Source organism: Oncorhynchus nerka, linkage group LG16 (genome assembly GCF_034236695.1).
Source record: "Oncorhynchus nerka isolate Pitt River linkage group LG16, Oner_Uvic_2.0, whole genome shotgun sequence".
Taxonomy (NCBI): domain Eukaryota; kingdom Metazoa; phylum Chordata; class Actinopteri; order Salmoniformes; family Salmonidae; genus Oncorhynchus; species Oncorhynchus nerka.
In genome coordinates this window covers 28,887,897-28,902,808 of record NC_088411.1, presented here as the reverse complement: position 1 = coordinate 28,902,808, position 14,912 = coordinate 28,887,897, and the positions used below count along the sequence as shown (strand labels likewise).

Genomic DNA, 14,912 nt, shown 5'->3' with positions numbered 1-14,912 from the left:
ATAGTCTCTCTACCATCAGCCTGCATGGGAGAGGGGGCAGAAAGGAGGAGGGGATAGTCTCTCTACCATCAGCCTGTGTGAGAGAGGGGATAGTCTCTCTACCATCAGCCTGTGTGAGAGAGGGGATAGTCTCTCTACCATCAGCCTGCGTGGGAGAGGGGGGAGAAAGGAGGAGGAGAGGGGATAGTCTCTCCATTTGGTGGGAGAGCGGGACAGAGACGTGCAGGACAGACCGATGGGGGTGTACCCTGCCCATGCGTGCCCTCAGGCCAACCTTAGACAAACACGTTGAGTGCTTGGAAGAGCACATCATTTCAATGTGTCACATCAATTTATTTCACGTTTGCAGTGGTGTTGGGAAAGCAGCTCCCTCCTCATTCCCCTCCTCATCCCCCTCCTCATTCCCCTCCTCATTCCCCAGCATAACTACTGTGTCGCTGTGAAGTGTGTCCTATCCTGCAGTTGTTTTCTAACCATTTCTCTCCTCTCCAGACCTACCTGGTTTAATGGGTCCAATCATCGGGATGTCGCCGGATAAGAAAGCTGAAACGCCGGGGATGCAGGAGGAGAGGGCGGGGCTTAGGGGCGTATGTGGGGGGGCGGGGACTCTCCCGGAGGCGGAGTGCGGCGCAGCCAGCCCATTGGCCACCAGCCTGGACCGGGGATCCGGTGGCTCCGAGGATGAGGAGCTCACCAACCTCAACTGGCTCCATGAGAACCTGCTCCAGAACTTTACCCTAGGGGGGCCCGGTGTGGCCGGGGGGGCCCAACCCAGCGCCAGCCCCCTCTTTGACATCGAGGGTGACCCCGGGGCCCCTCAGAACCCATCGTCTTCATCCTCTTACTCCTCGTCGCAGAGGGACTTGTTGAAGTCCAAGCCTCCCTTCTCATTCTCTCTGTTGATCTACATGGCCATAGAGCAGAGCCCCAGTAAGAGGCTGCCGGTGAAGGACATCTATGGTTGGATCCTACAGCACTTCCCCTACTTCTCCTCCGCCCCCACTGGCTGGAAGAACAGCGTCAGACACAATCTGTCACTCAACAAGTGCTTCCGCAAGGTGGAGAGGAGCCTGGGAAAGGTGAGGGAACTATAAGGTCATGCGCACACACACACTTTGTTTACCTTGCAAGGAGCTGGCAGTGCCTGGGTTTGATTCTCACAAGGGTCACACTAACACGTTATTTAACCATTTGAAAGTTGTCATGCTGACACTGCAGGGTGAGATTGATATGATGACATTATTGTTGTGGGTTTGAAATGGTCTTCTAATGGGGTTGAAATGAGCTTACAGTATCCTTCCCCATTGAGATGGTTTGTTGTGTAAAGGTGCCACAAAGAGTCATTAGAGTTCTTCACTGATATTCTGTAGTGGCAGTAGTGTGACATTGACAATGTGCTCAAAGTGTTTGACTAACAGTGTTAACTGTACACCTCCACTCTGTGTACCTGTGCCTGTATAGGATTTGCAGCTCTCTGTATGGCCGACGGGCAGGGCCAGGGTTTTACCCCACCCTGAGGCCCCCTGACGTGTGTGTGTGTGTGTGTGTGTCAGGGCCAGTGTAGTGCTGCACCCTGCCTGCGGCCCCCTGTGTGCCTCCCCTTGCTGTGATAAGGCTGGGAGAGCCGGTGTATACCAGTCAAGGTCATAGACCCTCCTCTCTCTCCTTCAGAGGAAATGCAAACGCAGCAGTAAGATGGGGCACTATCTCCCAACGCACCCCACACACTGCAACTGTAGAGCCACGACCAGGCAGTGGACCCACACACTGCAACTGTAGAGCCACGACCAGGCAGTGGACCCACACACTGCAACTGTAGAGCCACGACCAGGCAGTGGACCCACACACTGCAACTGTAGAGCCACGACCAGGCAGTGGACACACACACTGCAACTGTAGAGCCACGACCAGGCAGTGGACACACACACTGCAACTGTAGAGCCACGACCAGGCAGTGGACACACACACTGCAACTGTAGAGCCACGACCAGGCAGTGGACACACACACTGCAACTGTAGAGCCACGACCAGGCAGTGGACACACACACTGCAACTGTAGAGCCACGACCAGGCAGTGGACACACACACTGCAACTGTAGAGCCACGACCAGGCAGTGGACACACACACTGCAACTGTAGAGCCACGACCAGGCAGTGGACCCACACACTGCAACTGTAGAGCCACGACCAGGTAGTGGACACACACACTGCAACTGTAGAGCCACGACCAGGCAGTGGACACACACACACACTGCAACTGTAGAGCCACGACCAGGCAGTGGACACACACACACACTGCAACTGTAGAGCCACGACCAGGCAGTGGACCCACACACTGCAACTGTAGAGCCACGACCAGGCAGTGGACACACACACTGCAACTGTAGAGCCACGACCAGGCAGTGGACACACACACTGCAACTGTAGAGCCACGACCAGGCAGTGGACACACACACTGCAACTGTAGAGCCACGACCAGGCAGTGGACACACACACTGCAACTGTAGAGTCACGACCAGGCAGTGGACACACACACACACTGCAACTGTAGAGCCACGACCAGGCAGTGGACACACACACACACTGCAACTGTAGAGCCACGACCAGGCAGTGGACACACACACTGCAACTGTAGAGCCACGACCAGGCAGTGGACACACACACTGCAACTGTAGAGCCACGACCAGGCAGTGGACACACACACTGCAACTGTAGAGCCACGACCAGGCAGTGGACACACACACTGCAACTGTAGAGCCACGACCAGGCAGTGGACACACACACTGCAACTGTAGAGCCACGACCAGGCAGTGGACACACACACACACACTGCAACTGTAGAGCCACGACCAGGCAGTGGACACACACACACACTGCAACTGTAGAGCCACGACCAGGCACTGGACACACACACACACACTGCAACTGTAGAGCCACGACCAGGCAGTGGACACACACACACACACACACTGCAACTGTAGAGCCACGACCAGGCAGTGGACACACACACACACACTGCAACTGTAGCACCAGGCAGAAGACAGGCCCAGGACTGAAGACCTGACCTGCACAAACACAGAGGGAGAGAGACGAGTGTCTGTGAAAGAAGGGGTAGAGAAGGGAAATGAAAGGACGAAGTGAGGGAGAAAGTAGAGCATATATAGGAAAGAGACATGGTTTCTGTAGTTGTGTTGGACACTGGTTCAAGCTCAGCTCGGGGACAAAGAGAATATAACTATACTATTACAATGGGCTCAGTGGCTAGATAGCTTGTAGTCTGCTAGGAGGGGCTGAAGACCAGTTAGAAGTAGAAATGAGCTCAGCGGCAGCAGGACTGTTGTCCTGTGCATCACAATGTAGACAGCCTCTCTGAGTTCAGTTTGCTGGGGGCTCAGTGTGAGCCCACCCGTCTGCTGAGCTGAGTGAGAGCGCAGCACTGGTTTCAGATGACACGCTGCCTGGTGGTTTGCGTTGCCATGGTGACATTTCCTCCTTCCTGCCTGCGTGCCGGCTGGTAATCTGAGTCAAGGTTATATCCCTCCTCCCTCGCTCCTTCCTCCTCCTCCTGGACAGAACCCCAGAGATACATAATGAGAGAACCATTTATACACTCTCACCCCCCCCCCCCCCACACCCACGTAAACATTGATGTTTTTCTTGTGAAAACACCATGGAGACGTGTTGTCTCAGTCGTAGTTCATGAACTTGCATACAGGATATGACAATGCCTTCACATGTCTTTGGCTACTGTAGTGAGAGGTTCTACAAAGGCAAGTCACATGGACAGCACTATAAAAAGCTAAACTCAGTCCAACCCTGTAATAAATCATTTAAGGACGGTGTGGATTGTTTATCGACTGTTTTCCTCCCATCATGCTGTTCACCCAGCAGGGTCTGGATGGTTTATCACATGCTCAGGTGACTGCATTATGAGTCATCAAAGTTTGTCCTAGTTTAGCAGAGTATAAACCAATCTGAATGGAGAAAGCCTGTTAAAACCACTTAGAATTCATGAGTTGATGTCCTAGGGTCATGCAATACTCATAACATATTTAGAACTTTTTAATATTCAGAAACATAAAATACTGTCAGATACCACCATACCGTCAAAAATGAGAATATCATGATATATTGTTTTGGCCATATCGCCCAGCACTAGTCAGACTACAGGGAGACTACCGTGAGAGTCAGCCAAGCAGGCAAAAAAGTTATAGGTGTTTGCTGTGGAAAATCTAGTAAGCCTAGTCATGATCAGTACTTTACCAAAGTATCTCTTGATACTACCGTGAGATTCTATATGAATTTATCCAATAAGAAATGCTCGGTTTTGAAACATTTTGTTACGATGTGCCCCAATGAACACCTCTCAGGTCAGTCTTACTGCTTTGTGATGTAGTATGTGATGTTTTTTCAGGTGAATGGTAAGGGTTCTCTGTGGTGTGTGGACCCAGAGTACAGACCCAACCTGATCCAGGCCCTGAAGAAGCAGCACTTCCCTGCAGCACATACCTTCTGCACACCACCTGCCTCCCCACCCAGCGCCTCCTCACCACCCAGACACCACTTCCTGCAGGGCTGCTCCCTCAAAGGTGATTCCTGACTTTTTTTGTTAATTTTGTACAATGTTACACATTTTGCCAAGAGGTGTAAAGAAAATGTTGCTGTTTTTATAGCAAGTTTGCTGCAATTCTACACATTTTGCCATTGGGCTGAGAGAAGATATCGCAATTTTATAACTCGTTTTGAAATTCTACAACAACAGAAAATGGGGAGGGTGGGATTGATTTGAGGGCCTTTAAAAGAGGGCCCGCCTGTTGCCCATCCCTGGTCTAGAAATAGGATTGGTATTAGATTTGATCCAGTGCATGTGATTTCAAATTCACATGGTTATTGCCTCTACATATTTTTGTCATGCAACATTGGCCGGCAAAACATTCAGCATCACCATCCCCTCATCTCCAACTGTCATTTTAGTCTTTATTTGATTTCTAATCGTAGATGCCTCAAGGTAGATTATTCTAATCTGTATCCTCCACTTCTCTCTCTCTATGTGTGTGTGTGTGTGTCTGTTTCTGTCTTGGTGTCTCTCACTTTAACGCTCTCTCTCTCTCCCCTACCCTCTTGTTTGGTAACCTTGACTACAGAGGCCCTGGTGATGCTGATAGAGTGTAGAGCAGAGCACTCAGTCTCCACTCTAGTTGATTATAAATAATTTAGGGCCCCTGAAGTGAGGTATGGAGAGAGCTAGGAATCCTCTCTTCCTTTACCCCTCTACAGCCTCCTTCGCCAGTCGGCCACACACACACACGCTCAGGCTATTCCACTGACCACCATGCATGTTCTCTCCTCTTCCAGAGTCTGACATAGATGCTGCCACTGCCATGATGCTCTTAAACTCTGCCCCTGGTCATCACCACGCCAACCCATGTAAGAGACGCCACCCCACACCATGCCTCTTCCACTTCTCTCTGTCTCTACCTTTTCATTACTACTCTCCCCCTTTCCCTCTCTCTCTACCTTTTCATTACTACTCTCCCCCTTTCCCTCTGTCTCTACCTTTTCATTACTACTCTCCCCCTTTCCCTCTGTCTCTACCTTTTCATTACTACTCTCCCCTTTCCCTCTGTCTCTACCTTTTCATTACTACTCTCCCCTTTCCCTCTGTCTCTACCTTTTCATTACTACTCTCCCCCTTTCCCTCTGTCTCTACCTTTTCATTACTACTCTCCCCCTTTCCCTCTGTCTCTACCTTTTCATTACTACTCTCCCCCTTTCCCTCTGTCTCTACCTTTTCATTACTACTCTCCCCTTTCTCTCTCTCTACCTTTTCATTACTACTCTCCCCTTTCTCTCTCTCTACCTTTTCATTACTACTCTCCCCCTTTCTCTCTCTCTACCTTTTCATTACTACTCTCCTTTTCATTCTCTACTTTTCATTACTACTCTCCCCTTTCCCTCTGTCTCTACCTTTTCATTACTACTCTCCCCTTTCCCTCTGTCTCTACCTTTTCATTACTACTCTCCCCCTTTCTCTCTCTCTACCTTTTCATTACTACTCTCCCCCTTTCTCTCTCTCTACCTTTTTCATTACTACTCTCCCCTTTCTCTCTCTCTCTACCTTTTCATTACTACTCTCCCCTTTCTCTCTGTCTCTACCTTTTCATTACTACTCTCCCCTTTCTCTCTGTCTCTACCTTTTCATTACTACTCTCCCCTTTCTCTCTCTCGCTACCTTTTCATTACTACTCTCCCCCTTTCCTCTGTCACTACCTTTTCATTACTACTCTCCCCTTTCTCTCTGTCTCTACCTTTTCATTACTACTCTCCCCCTTTCTCTCTGTCTCTACCTTTTCATTACTACTCTCCCCCTTTCCCTCTCTCTCTACCTTTTCATTACTACTCTCCCCCTTTCCCTCTCTCTCTACCTTTTCATTACTACTCTCCCCCTTTCCCTCTCTCTCTACCTTTTCATTACTACTCTCCCCCTTTCCTCTCTCTCTACCTTTTCATTACTACTCTCCCCTTTCTCTCTGTCTCTACCTTTTTTTCATTACTACTCTCCCCCTTTCTCTCTGTCTCTACCTTTTCATTACTACTCTCCCCCTTTCTCTCTGTCTCTACCTTTTCATTACTACTCTCCCCCTTTCTCTCTCTCTACCTTTTCATTACTACTCTCCCCCTTTCTCTCTCTCTCTACCTTTTCATTACTACTCTCCCCCTTTCCCTCTCTCTCTACCTTTTCATTACTACTCTCCCCCTTTCCCTCTCTCTCTACCTTTTCATTACTACTCTCCCCCTTTCCCTCTCTCTCTACCTTTTCATTACTACTCTCCCCCTTTCTCTCTGTCACCTGCCCGTTTCACGCTTTCTTCTTTATTGCTTTTACATCACTCGCCCAGCATCACTCGCCCAGTGCCCAGCATCACTCGCCCAGCATCTATCCACCCCTTGTAAAACATCTTCCTGTGTCTCTCTATTGCTTACTATGTACACTCAACAGCACAGTTGAAGTCCTGCATAGTCCCGTTCCAAGCCAGACGTGGTTGCATATAGAATTATCTTCCTGTGAATAAGTGGTGTTGTATTTCATGCCTCCCCCATGTGTTTTAAGTGTTCCTTCCACGAGACACTTCTGCCTCTGCTGTTATGAATCTAGCCTGCTGGACACACGGACACTCCCTAGCCTGCTGGACACACGGACACTCCCTAGCCTGCTGGACACTCCCTAGCCTGCTGGACACTCCCTAGCCTGCTGGACACTCCCTAGCCTGCTGGACACTCCCTAGCCTGCTGGACACTCCCTAGCCTGCTGGACACTCCCTAGCCTGCTGGACACTCCCTAGCCTGCTGGACACTCCCTAGCCTGCTGGACACTCCCTAGCCTGCTGGACACTCCCTAGCCTGCTGGACACTCCCTAGCCTGCTGGACACTCCCTAGCCTGCTGGACACTCCCTAGCCTGCTGGGCGCACGGACACTCCCTAGCCTGCTGGGCGCACGGACACTCCCTAGCCTGCTGGGCGCACGGACACTCCCTAGCCTGCTGGACACTCCCTAGCCTGCTGGGCGCACGGACACTCCCTAGCCTGCTGGGCGCACGGACACTCCCTAGCCTGCTGGGCGCACGGACACTCCCTAGCCTGCTGGGCGCACGGACACTCCCTAGCCTGCTGGGCGCACGGACACTCCCTAGCCTGCTGGGCGCACGGACACTCCCTAGCCTGCTGGGCGCACGGACACTCCCTAGCCTGCTGGGCGCACGGACACTCCCTAGCCTGCTGGGCGCAGGGACACTCCCTAGCCTGCTGGGCGCAGGGACACTCCCTAGCCTGCTGGGCGCAGGGACACTCCCTAGCCTGCTGGGCGCAGGGACACTCCCTAGCCTGCTGGGCGCAGGGACACTCCCTAGCCTGCTGGGCGCAGGGACACTCCCTAGCCTGCTGGGCGCAGGGACACTCCCTAGCCTGCTGGGCGCAGGGACACTCCCTAGCCTGCTGGGCACATTGACACTCCCTAGCCTGCTGGGCACAGGGACACTCCCTAGCCTGCTGGGCACAGGGACACTCCCTAGCCTGCTGGGCACACGGACACTCCCTAGCCTGCTGGGCACAGGGACACTCCCTAGCCTGCTGGACACAGGGACACTCCCTAGCCCGCTGCTTATTGGATTAAAAACACTTGACTCTTGATCACATAAGCTACTCTTACTGCCCTGTTGCATTCAGAAACACGGTTTCTTTAGTGTGAAGATGGTTTCTTCCTCAATCTCTCTTTCTCATCTCTCTCTTCTTTCCCTCCCTCTCCCAGGTGAACCAGACAGTCCCCTGGACTTGTCCCAGCCAGACTTGGTCCTGGTGAGCAGCGATCCTAAGCAGGACCACAACTACAGTAGCATGACTCTGCAGCGCTGCTCCTCCCGCTCCTCCTCCTCCTCCCTCTCCTCCCTGGATGAAGGAGTCCCAGGCCACGGCAGGCCGCGCCCACGCCGCGCCGGCAGCGAGGGTTTCCATAGCGAAGAGGAGGACTCTGACCTCGGGGACCGGGACGAGAGGGGCGGCCACTCCCAGCCTGCTCCTCATCGCCCCTCCCCCTCTTCCTCCTCGGTGAAGTGCCCGGCAGGTAAGAGGGCACGTAGGGAGCTGACAGCCAAGCCGGAGCTGGATGAGGAGCTGAAGGAGGCGGCCGGTTCTCTGCTTCACCTGGCTGGGATCCGTACCTCCATGGAGCTCAACAAACGCAGTGCCAAGAGCAAAAAACTGAACAGGAAATGAGGTGGTCGTACTGCCTTGCCCTCAGACTCCCGCCCCTGTAACCCTGATCTGATTGTGTGTCCTACTGATAGGTCCAGGTTGTGCCGCCTCCTGCTTTTCTGATTGCTGATTTTTGAGCCAGTTTTTTGGTTTGACACATGATGGGATGGGAAATCCCTCCCTATCCCAACACAACAAATGGCAATAGTATCATTCACACACAGGAGAATAAAGCCATATTGAGACTTTTGTAACTTGGGCGTGTCAGGTGGGTGGGGTTAAGTGGGGTGCTTGGGGACTACTGTGAAGAACCATCACAATACCCATCTATCCAAAACGAACTGCCTGTTTCTGATGGCTTCTCCACAGATCCTCGCAATTCAAAGGATTTTCTTCTGGATAAAAGACAAGACCAGAAAAGGCTTAAAGTTTTTAACTCAAAGCATTGCATGCTTCCTCCTCAACCTGTATCCTCTTCCAAGTGAACCTATTTATAAGAAAATGAGTGCATGTCTGTAACAAACAACTAACCTCTCATCTTCTTGTCAGTTTCTCCCTTCTCCGTGCAAAAATCGAATAAAAACATGAGTGTTTTTTGATAGTCGACAACCTTGTCCTGGAAATAACAAACAAAGAGAGATGCAATAATTGATCCGTAACCTTAAACTGCTCTTTATATTTAATTTGTTCAATGTTGGTATTTTTCTTGGGTTGATGACAACACTGGTGTCTAAAAGCAGTACATTATTGGGAATGTATTGAAGTAGTGAGGTTCATGGCACTGGCTGTTTAGAGTGATCTGAACAATCTGATCCCAGAGCAGAACACCGGACTGGTTCCATGTCAGGAGGTAATAGCCTGGTGGGTAAACGCAACAAAGGAAATGTTGGAACTCTGCTACTGCCGTGTTAAGAAAAGGAATGAAACAAAGATAACCGACTGTGTGAAGATTGGCACGGTGAGGAAGAGTCCACTCTGGTTTCCTACACTGAGAGGAAAAGGTCATTACATCGTCGCACCATCAGAACCCACTCGTCTTCATGGCTTTTCCTCTGTGGCCCCTCTTATTCTGTTATACATACATTATTTGTGTTTAGTGTGTAAACTGAGAAATGACACATTTGATACAGGACCCTGTATTTGTGATTCTTCTCTTGATCTATCCTGTTCTTGTCCTACCCTGTCCCACCCTACCCTGTCCTATCCTATCCTATGCAAGGTGTATCTGGCTGAAACACAGCTAAGGTTGTAACCATCGTGATCCCAAGACGATGCGCTTGCAGGAGAGCACTCACTGGCAGATGTGCTGCTCAGTTTTCAATCATGTAATATTAGTCACACCTACTGACTTTTAGTATTCAGGCCAAAGGGAAGTTAAGACAAGGATTTAGTTATAATAACGTTGTAGTGAGGTTAGATTGACAATATTGTACTATTTACTGCCTGTTGTTGGCTGTGGCAAAGTTCTGACTGTTGCCAGAAAGAGGCTTTGCTTTGTCTTGCTCCACAATAAGAAAACACAAAGGGAAAACCAGGAAGCTCACCACCCTCTTCGCTCCGCTGTACAGTAATGTGTTTACTGCCAGTTGATTGCATAGAGTTCAGTGACGGGAAGTACAGGATGTTGCAACAACTTGTGAAGAGGCCAGACTGGTTTTCTTTCGGCGCTTGCATGCATTAACCTGCATTAGTAAGCAAAAAGCCCAGAGCATGCCCATATGATAGAGTTGCTTTTAGCTGGTTCACTGTATGACAGTATACTGCCCTCTGTCATGAGCCCACTTAACTTTCCACTTCTGTTGTATAATGTTAAATGAATTCCCTTCCATAAATACAGATTGCATGCAGTGCCAAACATTAATTTGTACCATTGCGACCATGTTCCTCTTCTGACAGTAACATTGGTGCCCTAGAAGCCAACTAACAGGAAATGTAGGAGGACTCTGACCTTGTGGACTGACTTTAGTCTGACATGCAGGTTATTTTTTAGTTGTTCGGGAATGGGAAGCGCTTTGTTCCTAGAATGGAAATGTTGTTCTTAGAACTAAACCGCGGTTCTCCTAAATAAGATGGACATAGAATACACGGTCTGTGAATAAACAAAGAACAAATTAATGTTGTCCATTAAATCATCAATGTATTTATTATAATTAATTTATAATGGGACGATTGAATGGAACTTCTATCAAATAATGGTCATTTGAAGCGAGTGGAAAGGTTACTTCCTCTCTCCCCTCTGGAAAATAATTTTGATGAATTTAGTTGTATTTTCTTCATTTTACTGCCATAGACCAAAACTTTCACTATGTGATATAGTGATGAAGATGTGATCTGTGTCTGAGAAAGTATTTTGCCAATGTATTTAGTCTTTCAATTTAACCACGACTGCCAAGTGTACCGATTGTTTTGTTGTTGAACTGGATAGAAGAAAATTGCTGAGCAAATTGATCCTGAACCATTTTTTGCCAACAGTGGTGTTGTACAGAGAAAGCCGGTGTAGACGTTTCAGATGAATGGATATTTCCTAACTATTGACAACTTCTCTGCCAATTTGATTTGAATCATCAAACTTCACAGCCTTTATCTGAATTAGTATTGTTTAAGTTTCTATAATATTCTGACTGCCAGAAGTAGTCGCACCATAGATATTAGTTGGCATTCCTTCTCCATGTTAGGATCCTGCCACCATAGAAGTCATCTACATGTTTCCAAGGGTTGCCCTGGTGTTAGTCTTGGTACCCCCATGGACTTCTGTTTAAACCTAGATAGTTGAGGACAACTTCCAGTAACTTGTTCATGCTGTAGTGCTTGTAGCTAGAAGGAAGATGTTATCAGACTTTATCCTGAGTCTCTTAGTAAGTGAATGTTTTTGAGATGGATCTTTAGGACTACCTGCATGACATGGGGCTCTAAGACACACTGTGGGGTACCCCAGGGGTCTATATTTTTCACTTTACACAGTGATACATTGTTAGACTCAAAGCTGCATACATAGGATTGCTTCATTGTTTGAAAACTTGTTATTGGATATTGATTATGTGATTTTTATTTTTTTCAAAAATGCAGTTGCAATTTATTGATTCTGATAAAGCGTTTTGTGTTGAACTAACTAAAGCTGCCAACCCAGTATCAGTCAGTCGTCTGCCATGTCTGTTAGACAGACACACCTTTTGGTTTTTGTATGCTAACCTCTGTTAATAAAATGTTTATAAAGTTTATTTTCGCCAAAGATATGCAATTGCATTATATATGGTATTACAAAATAAAAAAAATATTGTTTTATCATTTTTGTGTTTATTCATGTTATTGTTTACTTTGATGATTGAACTATTATAAAAACAACTTCTGTCTAATCAAATGATATATCAGGATAAATGGACTGTTTCATCTGAGGCACTGATCACAAATCCAAAATGACATTGACATCTGGTGCATTTGTGAAAAATAATGATGAATTCCATAAACTACACATTTGAACAACCAAGAATGTGTGACTCAGGCAGCCCCATTTGTTTTGTTTTTTACAAATTTGATCAGTTCCCAAAACGTTCTGATGTGAAAAGATCTGTGATTTGGTTAAAAGCCCAATTAGTGGGAAAAAATATCAGAATGGTCTGCCTGTGTAAACCATCAGTCATTGGTTATGAAACCCGAAAGTGAAGGGATCATGCTTTAGTAATAAAATGGTGATCAACATCGCCACCTGCTGTTTAGATGTCAAATGTAATGGAGGTCAGAAGTGACTGTTGAAATGCTAATAATTATAGGTCCCTTTGTCCCAAAAGTATTTTTTTGTGTCATTCTCCTTTAAAATGTGAAACACATGTTATTTCTTACTTCAAAACAGAGTGCTAACGTGGTTAAAATGGTCAAAATAATTTCTAAACTAAGGAGGTAACTACTTTTTTGTGATGGTTCTATTTATAAGACCCCTTGAAGTATCAAAAATAATATTTGATGAGGAATTATTTTTGGCCTGACTGCTATTAGCCCATACAAATGCACTGAATAACAGATTCAATACATGGAACAACTATATGCCCCACAAAAAAAGTGTCTGTCCTGTATCTGAGAGATGCACTAAACAGTCAACCCTGTCTATGCCGGGGGGTTCTAAGCTATATGGAATTGTTTTAAGGGCTTTTGGGCGGCGCAATGGTCTAAGGCACTGCATTTCAGTGCTAGTGGTGACACTACAGACACCCTGGTTTGAATCCAGGCTGTATCACAACCGGCCGTTGATTGGGAGTCCCGTAAGGCGGTGCACAATTGGCCCAGCGTCGTCCGGGTTTGGCCGGTCTAGGCCGTCATTGGAAATAAGAATTTGTTCTCAACTGACTTGCCTCATTAAAGGTTAAAAGTGTTACATAGCCACATGCGGTGGTTTGAGATGGATTATTATGCTAATTAGATTTCCGCTGGGGCACGGACATTGACTTTAGGGGATTTTAATAAGTCTTAGCTGATCTATAATTATATTCTAAGACCTAGGTAATACAGTAGCATCCTCTAGTAGTGAAACGTCCCTTTATCAATGAGTTTACTTCTAAACTTGGTGATGTAACACCGATAAATCTGTTTTATTCATGTCTAGATAGTATTTTCCTGGTTAATAACCCATTACAGTCTAAGCCCTGTTCGTGAGAGTCACCTTTACACTGAGGGATTATATTAGTGTGTAGCCCCAACTGTTCGGACGCTACAGACAGAAGTCGACAGATCGGCTGTGTCGACTTTAGAGTCCCAAGATGCTTGTTGGGGTCATTGAGCAACACCATGGTGTTCGTGAGAGTCTCAACTTTCCATAGAGGGTTCATAATAGATTATAGACAAACCGTTCAGACGCTACAGACGATTGTGAGAAGCAAATTTTTGGGGGGATGTCTCATGGTTTGACAAACATTGCTCTAGCTCTGTCACCTTTCACCGCAGGTGACTCATGATCTGACAAACATTGCTCTAGCTCTTTCACCGCAGGTGACTCATGGTCTGACAAACACTGCTCTAGCTCTGTCACCTCTCACCGCAGGTGACTCATGGTTTGACAAACATTGCTCTAGCTCTTTCACCGCAGGTGACTCATGGTCTGACAAACATTGCTCTGGCTCTGTCACCTCTCACCGCAGGTGACTCATGGTCTGACAAACATTGCTCTGGCTCCTCTCACCGCAGGTGACTCATGGTCTGACAAACATTGCTCTAGCTCTGTCACCTCTCACCGCAGGTGACTCATGGTCTGACAAACATTGCTCTAGCTCTGTCACCTCTCACCGCAGGTGACTCATGGTCTGACAAACATTGCTCTAGCTCTGTCACCTTTCACCGCAGGTGACTCATGGTCTGACAAACATTGCTCTAGCTCTGTCACCTTTCACCGCAGGTGACTCATGGTCTGACAAACATTGCTTTGGCTCTGTCACCTTTCACCGCAGGTGACTCATGGTCTGACAAACATTGCTCTGGCTCTGTCACCTTTCACCGCAGGTGACTCATGGTCTGACAAACATTGCTCTAGCTCTGTCACCTTTCACCGCAGGTGACTCATGGTCTGACAAACATTGCTCTAGCTCTGTCACCTTTCACCGCAGGTGACTCATGGTCTGACAAACATTGCTCTATCTCTGTCACCTCTCACCGCAGGTGACTCATGGTCTGACAAACACTGCTCTAGCTCTGTCACCTCTCACCGCAGGTGACTCATGGTCTGACAAACATTGCTCTAGCTCTGTCACCTTTCACCGCAGGTGACTCATGGTCTGACAAACATTGCTCTAGCTCTGTCACCTTTCACCGCAGGTGACTCATGATCTGACAAACATTGCTCTGGCTCTTGTCACCTTTCACGCAGGTGACTCATGGTCTTGACAAACATTGCTCTGGCTCTGTCACCTTTCACCGCAGGTGACTCATGGTCTGACAAACATTGCTCTAGCTCTGTCACCTTTCACCGCAGGTGACTCATGGTCTGACAAACATTGCTCTAGCTCTGTCACCTTTCACCGCAGGTGACTCATGGTCTGACAAACATTGCTCTAGCTCTGTCACCTTTCACCGCAGGTGACTCATGATCTGACAAACATTGCTCTGGCTCTTGTCACCTTTCACGCAGGTGACTCATGGTCTTGACAAACATTGCTCTGGCTCTGTCACCTTTCACTGCAGG

The 14,912-nt window shown here is 48.0% G+C and overlaps 1 protein-coding gene across 2 annotated transcripts in view; it reads left to right on the top strand.

The window, feature by feature from the left end:
• Window positions 1–12,034, top strand: part of foxn2a (forkhead box N2a) — a 47,694-nt gene extending 35,660 nt beyond the window's left edge. For both annotated transcript variants that reach the window (XM_029685356.2, XM_029685357.2), the window contains exons 2-5: window positions 493–1,079; window positions 4,415–4,589; window positions 5,356–5,427; window positions 8,307–12,034. In XM_029685356.2, the coding sequence (XP_029541216.1) occupies window positions 507–1,079; window positions 4,415–4,589; window positions 5,356–5,427; window positions 8,307–8,770 (1,284 nt within the window). In that variant the 5' untranslated portion in view covers window positions 493–506 and the 3' untranslated portion in view covers window positions 8,771–12,034. The remainder of the gene's footprint in view (window positions 1–492; window positions 1,080–4,414; window positions 4,590–5,355; window positions 5,428–8,306) is intronic.
• Window positions 12,035–14,912: the final 2,878 nt, after the last annotated feature.